Source organism: Sturnus vulgaris, chromosome 1, assembly GCF_052056855.1.
Source record: "Sturnus vulgaris isolate bStuVul1 chromosome 1, bStuVul1.hap1, whole genome shotgun sequence".
Classification (NCBI taxonomy): domain Eukaryota; kingdom Metazoa; phylum Chordata; class Aves; order Passeriformes; family Sturnidae; genus Sturnus; species Sturnus vulgaris.
Genome location: NC_142243.1, coordinates 134779222 through 134790681, shown reverse-complemented (window position 1 = coordinate 134790681; position 11460 = coordinate 134779222). Strand labels below are relative to the sequence as shown.

General features: G+C 40.2%; 1 protein-coding gene across 1 annotated transcript in view; it reads left to right on the top strand.

The window, feature by feature from the left end:
* The first annotated feature begins 4495 nt into the window (after nt 1-4495).
* NIPAL2 (NIPA like domain containing 2) overlaps nt 4496-11460 on the top strand; it is a 66111-nt gene continuing 59146 nt past the window's right edge. The window contains exons 1-2 of the mRNA XM_088163609.1: nt 4496-4533; nt 5329-5401. Coding sequence (XP_088019735.1) covers nt 4496-4533; nt 5329-5401 — 111 coding nt within the window. The remainder of the gene's footprint in view (nt 4534-5328; nt 5402-11460) is intronic.

Below are 11460 nucleotides of genomic sequence, written 5' to 3'. Positions count from 1 at the left end.
GAAATAGGATCTGTTTCTGACTCCAGCTGCTTCTTCATTAGCCTTTCCAGGCTGAGTAAAAGCTGATGGGCACCAGAAAATTTCTTTGTCATCTATTTCTCCATTAATTCCTTCACATGTGTGTGGTTCAAGAGTGATGTAAATCATCATCTCCCTCTATTTATCTGTTTCTTCAACAGGCTCTCATGGTAACCAACAACTACTGTATTTGAAGAATGCACTGTACCACACCTACTTGGTACAGCACTTTGCATTGGAATAGTGAGAGAAAGAAGGAAAGAAAGAGGGAAAGAAAGAGACAGGAAAAGAGAAAGACAAATAGAGTGAGAAAGAGATGAAGGTTAAAAAAAAAAAAGATAGAACCTCATGTCCTTTATCAGGAAAAGGGAAAGATTAGATTTATTTCTGCAGTGACTATGAATACCAGATCAGCTAACTGCAGTTTAGGAGGTCTTTCTATATGGTCTACCCAGCCCCAGTTATTTTAATTCTGTGTTGCCAGCTGGCCTCTGCAGAAATCTATTCAGGGTTCAATTCTAAACAGTAATGTTTGGGAAAAGCACAATCTAAAACAGACAGATCTGTATGTGTTTAGGTTTTGCTTTCTTTCCACTTTTAAATATTAAAAATTGATTCCAGCTGTGGGGTAAAGTAACGCCCAACCTATAAAGACACCGACAAATAAATCACAATGCAATTTGCTGTGCATTTTCTGAGGTCTAAACACCAGCTCTTGAAAGGAATTTTCCATGATTACATCCTGGGAAGTTATCTTAACTACCAGCAAACTTGTTTGACTTGTATATTTCTTAAAAGTCATCTCATTCCAGCAGGGCCAAACTCTGCCATTACTTCTGTGTCACATATCTCAGGAGTTAACTGAGCTATCTGATGCTACTGAGGACACATGCAAAGCTTCCCTATCTCTATCTAGCATGCTGTTAAGCAGAATACTTACCTTGTGTGTCTGTATTCCTCTTTTTATAAAGGTGAATCAGTGACTGATTGGTCACTCCCCTCCGCTGGTCAATTGTGTTTGTGTCCCCCTCTTTGCTGTGGCAAGTTTAGGCAGCCTTGCCTGAAGCTAAAGCTTTTTTTACTCTTCATCTTAAAGTCACTGAAGAGCAGAAGGTTTCCCACTTCATCAGGGCGCTGCCCAGAAAAGTCAAGTTCAACTCCTGAATTCTGATCCAGCTTACTCTGGCTCATTTTGTGGCTCACAGAAATCACTCTTGCCTGTCCTACATTTCCTCCTCAAAAAAGCATAAATATTTAGTGTTTGAGAAAGGAAGAAGACAGTAATTCCATCCTAACGGCACCACACTTCTCTTTTTCTGGGAGCAGCCATTAATTCACAAAGTCCTGTTAATCTACGCAGCCAGGATAATAATCTAGAAATAGCTCTGATGTTGATATCATATTTTTAAATTTATAGATTAACTTACAATTGAAAAAAGCTGACTTTGAACCAAAACCCCTTGAACTATCCTATTTCAATTAGTTACAAAATATTTAAAAAAGAAAGTTTCTGGCCATTGCCCTGTTCGTGCAAAAAGTTTGCAATGTAAATTTTCTGTGGGGAAAAATAATTAAAGTAAAAATTCCTGTCCAGTCCTGCTCTTCATGGCATTTCAGTGGTGCTTACTCTGGATCTGCAAGTTGGTCTCTCCTTGTGAGCTGGCCTGAGGAATGCCTGCCCCACCAGGGAGGAGATTTAAGAGGTTCCTGCTGTTCTCTGCCTCCAGCTATGCTACCGCTGCCTCTGTGGCACTGGCTCAGTGTTTCGTGTAGTTTTCTTCTGGACCAGAACAGCAAGAAATAAAAAGCAAAGCCCCTCCTAAAATACGTTTTTTTTTTCTACTGGATCAGTTCCCTGATGCATCCAAAGCTTTACATTGTCCTGATGAGGGCAATGGGAAAGAAATTGCTGTGGAACCTCTGCACATCTGCCTGGTCACTGGAGGAACCCTGAAATGCAACTTTACTTTTAAAACACATTATTGGGCCCACGAACTGGTTTTCTCCCAACACCTTTGCTATCCCTGTTCAAACACACCTAGAGTCACTCTTGGGCAGTGTCAGACCATTCTGCTCAGCCCCATCCTCCTCCCCTTCAGCTGAATTGTTTTATTGAGGCTGCTGTACCTTACCTTCAGGAGGAGTGTTAAGACCTCTTCTTCATCTGGAAATCCAAAAAGAAGAAACAAGAGCATGTTCTTAAGCTGAATAGAGACTGCACCCATAAGAATAAGGTAACTATGAGAAAAACTTGTAGGACCCAAAGCTGTTGCCAACAGCTTTGCAAGCATTGCAAAAATATCCAACCAAACCAAAAAGGTTTCAGTGAATGAAGCTGATGTAGAAGGTGAAGAAATACTACCAAAAAGATTGGAAAATGCAAAATTTTAAGAAGATGTACAGTTCTTTAGTAGTAACAAGGGGACAGTGTGTTAGAACAAGGCAGGGTGGATGTTTATGAGCTTTATTGTGATAAGTTAGATATTTAATGTAGAACAGTCTAATAAAACTTGGAAGACAAAAAGATTTATCAGAAGGAAACTATAACCAGAAGCAATTGACTCCAAATGACAATATCACAGAGCTAAGAGAGATAAAAATACCTGCCCTTAAAAAGGATGAGAGGTGGAGAGAGGGTCTGGAAATTTACAACTTAGAGAGCTTTGCAATGATTTAAAGTTATTCAAATACATGCACATATTGAGGAGCACCTAGAGAAAGAATATTATAAGAAACAGGAGCATGGAATTGTCAAGAACAGATCATGTTAAAGTAATGTACTTTTCCTCTTTAAAAAGAAATTTACATCATGGAAAAGGGGAAGTAGATGTGATATGTCTCAACTTTAGTAATATTTTTTACATTTTCTGATGTTCTCATGCAGAAACTTAGCAGTCTGGCCTAGCTGAAACTAGGGAAGGGAAGGGTGCACAAATACTTGGAAAATGTCATTAAAAAGGTACTCAGAAATTAGTTCTTAATAATTTCCGGACAAACAGGAATAGTTGCAGTAATGAGGTTTCATAGAAATCTGTCCTAAGCTTGGTACCATCCTGCATTTTCATAAATGACTTGAATGATGGAAGACCAAACATACTTGTGAAATTCACACATGACCACCACATTGGCAGGCTTTTGGGGGGGCCAAGAGAGGAATTTAAAATGATCTTGATAAATTTAAGGAATGGTCTGAAAGCAATTAGGTGAAATTCAATAAGGACAAGCACAAAGTCCTAGACTCAGGATGGGAAAAATCCATCACATAAAGACAAAATAAATGCAGGAATGTCTCTTTCCAAAAATAAGGCAATTTTTGAAGCAGAAAGGAATCAAAATTGCAGTCCAATTTTTGTGAATCCTGTGGGCATTGAGACAATCAGGTAATAAATGGGCACTCGTCTAAGACTTAAGCCTTAACTTTTCACCTCCAGGAAAGATCACAGTTCTCACATTTCCATTTCCTAAAAGACTGGAAAGGGGCAGTAGGCTGGCTTTGTTCTTCCCTGATGCTGAGAATCTTCCTTACTGCGCTACTGCTATAAGTTCAGGTGCATTTGGAAACCCCCTAGGAGGAAAGAATGAGGAAAAATATATGCCTTTTGTTTGCTTCATAAATATCAGTATAACAATATAGTGATCTTCTCTATTTTCCTGGCTGATAATATCCTGCTTGCATGGAGTTAAATCAAAGCAGGCTGTTAGTGAGACGCTTGCAGGAAATGAAACAATGTAGGGCCATAAGTAAGTATAAATATATAAGGTCCCATCATGGAGAACACCGAGACTCCCTGAGAAAGCAATGGGAATTGATCCATGACAAAAAGCCATTTCCATGGCTCTGAGTGTGCATGAGATTTGTCACTGAAGAGAGATTTTGTTTCCTGGTGGGGAGGCACGATGGCGGCCACAAGAAATCTTTGTTGGATACCAGCTTTGCATTCATCCCAACATAAGATCAAAAGGAGAGCAGCAGGCATGAGGGACCCTGGTGTGGAAGGAAATCGGGGCAGGGAACCTGGAAGGGGCTGCTTTTTCCCGGAGAGGGAAAGGTTTCAAGGCCAACAAACCTCCTGCCCTCTGCATGTGCAGGGAGGAGAAGGAGCTGCTGCTCTCACCCTCACTGCTCTGCAGCCCAGCGAGAGTGAAGAGATGAAGCTTTGTTTTAGTGGTGTTAATGACCTTGACTCCCTCAGGCTTGTTTATAGTGTCAGCATTTTAAATATCATAGATGAAGGCAAACTCAGCTTTTAGAGCAGCAGGAGGGAGACACGGGAGGCTTTCTCTGCAGAGCAGGATGCGCTGCCTGCAGCTTCCTCCGCTCCCTGGGGACTGGGTGTCCTCTGCCTCCCCCACTTTGTGTGCTGGGGCTCTGCATCTGCTATAGTTTAAAAAAAAAACCCAAAACATTCTAGTGGATATGAAGGGCGTAGGCATTTCAGAGACCTTGGGAGTGAAGTGGGTGTAGGAGATAGCGTGTATGTCCTACACAGACCGGCAGAGAGAACGGGAGAGACGGTGAAATGCTGGAAAAATTGAGCAAGTGACAAATGTTCTCTCTCTTAGTAAATGAGTAAGCAATAAAGGAAAATAAATACAAATTCACTGTTTTAACTCAGAGGCAGCTTTTGCTGTCTTTGGTATGCATGCTTGTTCCTGGGCCCTGCAGCCTCCAGCACCATGCAGTTTTGATGATGTTTCCACAGGCACACAGATGAATTTTGAGATCAGTGGGACACATGGGTTGATACTGTCTCCTTTGCAACCTATTAGAAGTTGGTGGCAATTCTGCAAACAAGCCAAAGATCTCAATATTAATATGCCACTTAGAGTCACTCAGCAAATAACACCCACTTTTCCAAGGATGGAACTTGATTAAAATAAAAGCTTCCATCAAACCCCCAAAGAATCTTAGTATTCAATCCAACTATATTGCAAGCAGTAGCACGTTTTTCCTTGTCATTATGCTCTAATGACAAATTAGAGACATTATCTTACCTTCTATTAATTTCTGTGTGTTTGATTACATTATTAATCCCATAAAGACTATCAGCTGCCCCTAGAGAGACCCAGGTTCGCAGTATGACAGGCTGAAATAAATGAACTGTGGCTGTGTTGTTCAATGTGATGTTAAACCAGTATTTGCTGCCTGAAGAGAGACACTTTGCAGAGGAAACTCTTTCCTGTGCAGAGGTGTTTAAATCTAATTCAAGCACTTAAGGTTTTGCAGACCGGTGATTTTCACTCCGTGTGTGTTTACCTTCTCTCCTGCAGATACCAGCTGAAGAGAGATCATTGCTGTCAGCTCTGAAGTATCAAAGTGGATTGGAGAGGGAAACATCACTTGAGGCTGTCAAACCCAGAGCCCTGCTCAGCAGCATTACAGGTAATGGGGACACCTGGGCTTTCCTCACTGCCAATGAACAGTGCAGGGAGTGAGCTCAAGGCATCCAGCAAGGCTCACAAGGCTGCAGCAATGCTTGTAGCCTGGCAAAGAGACACTGGATTCATATAAGATATAAAAGGAATACATTTTACTTGCAGCAGTGGGTAGGACAGTGCTGAAATGCAACCACCAGCCTTTCTTGCAGCAACCCTTTCCGGGTCCAGGTTTTCTGTGTTTCCACCATAAACACAAATATATTGCCCCTCCTAGCTGCAAAATGTGAGAAATCTAAATGTAGGAGTCAAATGGTATCAAATGCTATGGAATTTATGTTTCCTAAATTCTTCAGCTGAAATCGTGGTTGTATTCCAAGACCATGCTGTCTCTAGAGGTATGGACTTCAGGCTGTGGTGCCTTTGCTTGCCAACTCTAAAAGAAAAAGGAAGGATAAATTAATCTCTTATGTGTTGAGAATGTGTTCAGCGAGCCACCTAGCTTGGAAGGGGTTTATGAAAAGGCTCAGATCTACAAATATTTATTGCTATACTACTGTGACATTGTTCTGAAACAAAATGTGGTCTTCCTATCAATTACCTAGGAGAGACAAAAACATCCTAAACCAGGATCTTAACTCTAGATTCTCCTTTTTCTTTTGAGGAGTAAGTAATTGCAACAGCTTTGGCTTTTATTTGTTCAGGTCTAAATCAGTTGTAGTCAATTAAATTTTATGTAAGGGAAAAAATCACAAATGAGACCAAGTAGATCAGATAATCTCTTAGTCTCCCTGTGGACAGGGTGAGGTCACCTCTTGCTTCAACCTTGCACCATACTGGTTGCAAAGTATTATTATTGTTATTGCCATAATATATTTTTCCTCCTGCAGAATGCACCCACACAGCAAAATGCTGAGTATCTCTAAGTGATTTTCAATGTTCCTTCCATGCTCCTCTCTTTTTGCTTCTCTGTCCCTCACCACACTGTCCTTAGATGATTCTTTGTCACATGTAAATGTGCAATTTTTTTGCAAAGCTGAGGTCTTGTGATTTTGAAGTATCTGCTTTGGGAAGTATCTGCTGTGGGAAGTCACTAAGCACGCTGGTCAGCTAAAGAGCTGGGGGAATGTCAGTATTTATTGGTGTACACCTTATAAATCAGGAAATAGCTCAGAGCTGCAAGACTGTGTAAGTGCCTATACTACCTAAGTGAAGGTTACTGATAAAATCCCTGCTCTCCCTTGCTTTGCTCACCCTTGGAGGTATTTGGTGTGAGTTTCTCATCCTCTGCAGGGACAGATATCCTATTTAGGATCAGCTGTGTTGATGGATGGAAAAGATGCAGCACTTGTTCTTCATCACTGTGGCTTGCTCCTGGGGATGCAGGTGAATGTGCTTTGGAGCCTGACCCAGGGATTGGCTCAGGCCTGCAATTTTAACTGTCTTAAGTCATACAGTAGGATTTAGGCTTGCCTGCTTGGAAGGACAGGGATGCTTACATCCCCTTGGGTGCTGACAGAGGGGAGAACAGCAATCACAGCTGCCCCCAGAAAGGCAGGCTAAAATCTTGAATCTGACAAGTGCACTGGTGTTATGGAGTCCCTTTAAAGCTGCCATAATTAATGCAGATGCAGAACAGATGTGATGTCTCACCTGGCATTTTACAGTTGCATCAAATTGAATTTGAAGCACATGAGAAAAGAGCTTGCACCTTCCTTGCACTGGCATCTTTGGACACTCTTGCAATACTTGCAACTGAGCCCAACACAAATGTTGTTTGTTGGTCTTGAAACTGGAAAGAGACATTTGTGGGATAGCTTTCACTGGGAAATTACATCATGTTAGAACATGTTGCTAGAGACTCCTGGTGACTACTACCACAGTGTAACTTCCTGCCATAAACAAGGCCTGTGAGACAGCTGTGGGGAGGCCAGGCATCATGGGCTGGGCTGGTCCTGCTCTCTTTGGGAGCTCCTTGGGCAGTGGGTGACTCAGCTGCCACAGGCACTGCAGCCAGGACAGGGCTGAGCCCCAGCCTCAGCATCATTCCAATGACATGGTGCAGGCATGCTCTGCTTGCTGGCTCTAAGTGCCAACAAGATTCTTGTTCAGTTGGTGGTTTTGCTTTAGATTTTAACAGCCTATAAAGTAGTAGTTCATGCTTTCTTTTTTAACAGTCTCAAGCAAAATCACCCCTCTTCTAAAAACCTTGTCTATGAAACCTCTAGTAAATTAAAAGGTTTTTGTTTATGATTATTCTCCACTGGATAAAGAGGAAGCATAAACCGAGAGTAAGAGTTTAGGTCTTGTATGGCTACAGTACTTGAGCCATCCCTTTGGGAGCTTTCTCTATTTAATTTAAAAACACCTCCCTTTCAATTCTCTTGTGGTGATTATCACACAATTTACTAAGAAGCAGCTCACAGTGAACCACTTCAAAGACAACATTGCATTTGCAGGGGAAGGAATTTCTCTCTGACAGTTCAGCAGCATCAGCATGTGCTGGAAAATAAGCATGCATCACAAGACAGCGTGCTACACATGGGGAATCCTAAACAAAAAACTGCTTATAATGAGACTGCAGACAGAGAGCTCACATGATTCTGAAGTAGCTGCTTTCAATTCCTTGGAGCATTGAATTAAACTGCTCAAAGCAAAGAGAAGTTGCTCTCGGGCTTCATGTGAAAATCATTATTAGGAAAAAGAATTATCATTTTGCCATGTTTGTACAGTGGAGTCTTAATTGGTGTTGCCAGAATGCAAATTTTTAACAATAGCAAACACTAAGTGCCCCTTTCTTTCTTTCTTGAAAATATGGGGATTACAACTTCAGACAACATATAATTGATCAACTGGCACTGAACTAATTTGTTGCAAGCTTGATACTTGCAACGTGCTATTTAAAACCACTGACACAGGGAACATTTGCAACCCATAGCTGAGGCTGATGGGTGACCTATAGAAACTAAAATGCCTGGCAAATATGTTTTCCATTGGCATTTTTCAAATTAGAGATTTACTTTTTCTTCATTATTCTTTCTCTTTTTTTTTTTGTGGGAAGATGTTCTTTCCTGGCCAGTTTTTAAATGTTCATTTGGAAACCTGAGACTGCGTTCTGCTTTTTATTAGTTTTAATTTTAAAAACAAACAAAAAAACATGATTGCAAAAAAAAAAAAAATTCATTTTACAAGCAGCTTTACCACTGCTATGAGTGCTAACAGTAGGAAATCCACATCTGGGGACATGCAAGACAAAAATAGCTCAAGGTTATTTTAGACCACCTTAGACTTGAAGGTTTTGTGCAGTGCTACAAACCCAATCAGATCTCACCCAGCAGAATGTGCCCTCACCCCCATTCTTGCACCCTGCAGCTCTGCAGCACACCAGGCAGCCTCCCCAGCAGGCTGCAGCAGAACCTGCCATGCAGCAATCCCAGCTGAAAGACTGTGTCCCCCAAATCCCTTTCCCTCCTGCCACCAGGGATGTAAATCCATATTTTGACTAGGAAGGGCTTGTGACACTGACTTGGTGCCTGCCTGGCCACTGGGTTTTCTTGTCTAACCGTGCAATACTTTTCACTAGCAGCTAGAATTGTTTTTTCTTCTCTTCAGTAGTCTTTGTCTACACTTAGATTTTCAAAATTAGCAACCTCAAGAGCTATGTAGGCTAAAAAAATGCAATCTCAGAAGGATGGGATTACATATAATGCTGTAATATATAAAGGATGGCTCAGAAGCCATGTTCAGGCTTAAGGGCATATCTCTGCTTTGCCATTCCCATATCCCAGGACAGAGGGGAGAAGGGGGATGTATACATACAAAAGATTCATCCTGACAGATAGCATAAAAATAGAAAAGACAAAGGGCTGAGACAAGACTTTGCAGAAAGGACAAACACAGCTTGCATCCAATGTAAAAAGTTATGGAAAACCTGTTATACCCTGCAAACTCCAAAATACTATTTCTCAGAGAATTAGAATCACCCTCTAGGAAAAAAGGAAAAAATAAAACCTTCCCAAAATGTCAAAGACATAAACTCCCCCTGGCTTACAGTTTCTGTGCGGATTTGAGCTATTTATAAAGCCAATCTCCACGGTTTCTGTCATGCATTGCTGTTACGCATGTCCTGAGCTAGCAAACTGGTGGATACAAACCTGGTCTATATAACCATGGCAATAAGTGAAGATATCTGTGCACACTCCATGTTGTGCTTATTAAAATAACAGGAATTGCTGCATTTGATTTATAAAGAGATGAGTAGGTTTCTGCATGGAACTCTACTAATAGTTGAAAAAGCCTGTTCTACTATGGACTGAAAATGGTCTCTCCCCACCCACACATGCATCTGGGATTTGATCACCAACCTTTAGAAGAAACTCACAAAACCTATTCCACTTAGCAGATTATATTACAGGGCAAGGGAAAACCTTGCAGGCTCAAGGTTTGGGTGGAATCCATTTATTCCACATGTGCAAAGACTGGACGAGGAATTGGAGGATCCGCAACACCAAAACCTCTCCATGTGCTACACTCTTAAGCCACTCTAGATTGAAATCCTGTAAATCTTTCCCTTATATAATATGTTTCCTTGCCTGGTATAGCTTGATTTCAATTTCAACTGCTCTTTTTTCCCTTTCCATCATGTTCAAAGCTATCATAAACAGTCTGTAAACTCTGCATCATAAGTGGCTTTCTAATAATAAAAAAGGTATTTTCCAAAGAAAGATCAGTTCCTCATGTCTAAGTTGAAAAAGGGACAGTGTCATTCAGCCAGAGGTTAAAAAAAATAATATATTAATCTTAAAATTATTATAATATGGTAAAAAATATAATAATTACAGAAAAAAATATTCTGCACATTCTATACAAGGAACCAAATTTCTGGCAAGAAAATAAATACTTCAAAGAAAGTTTAAAACTCATGAAACATCCCTAATGGCAGTATTTTCTATACATACATTATTTCTATTCTATTTTCTTGAATACATATCTAACAAAAAGGTCTATATCTAAAAAATAACCCACATCACAGTCAAAAGTATTTTTCTCCACTTAGAGTTTGTCTTTAATGAAGTACTTAAAATCCGTCATTTGCCTGAAGAAAATGTAATACACCCCCAGGACATACCCTTGCAAAATCCTGTTTACTTTAATGGTGATAGTATTCCTCACCAAAGCAAACATCTGCAGTTCTGCAGCAAATGCTTCAGGGATCTCTACTCGCTCTTTCAGGAAACATCTGTGTCAATATACCTCATTGAAGATGTTCCCTGCGAAAGAATTCTATCACCATGTTCTTGATTTATTATTATTTACTGTTGTTCTGTCCAAATAATTCCAAATCTTATCTCCATCCCAAAAGATCTGTATGTCCTTTGCTTGCCTGGATGGTTTTACAAGGATGAAAGCAGCATTTCCAAAACACTACAGTGAGTATTGCTGTAGTTATAGCAAAAAAAAAAAAAAAAAAAAGGGACTTTGATCTTTGGTATTTATAAAAGCTAGTTTATAATCAGGGTATCTTACCCATTCTTAGAACACAAAATGGTACATTTATGAAAACAGAACTCCTTCTGGATCTTAATTTAAAATGCAAAGGCATAAAAAAGTTTTGTTCTTCGTAATGTGAAGAAAGCTTGTTTCCAGTTCTTCAAATATTTTAACAAGGAATATAGTGTACATACAAGGTTTGTGATATCAATGGACTGGTTATTAAACATATTTCAGCTCTTCCCCTGCTTCCAGCACACTCACACACTCACAGACATATGTGATATTCATGTTAACAATTTATTTCTTGGAGGGAAGAAACTGGTGTGTTCTCAGTCCAGTTATCCCGGAGGTTGCCTCAGGTTATTTTACTTCTTATGTTTAATATTGTGGGGATTTTATGGATTTACCAAAATACCATAATTTTTATTTTTAAATCACTATTTTTTTAAAACAGATTCAATCCAGATCGGACCTTATCATACTCTGTTTCAGTTCACTGCCACCATATGTAAGTGTTGTCAAGGCTGTAATACATAAAGTATCTGGCTCCAGGGCTGGTTTCAGTGTGGTTTT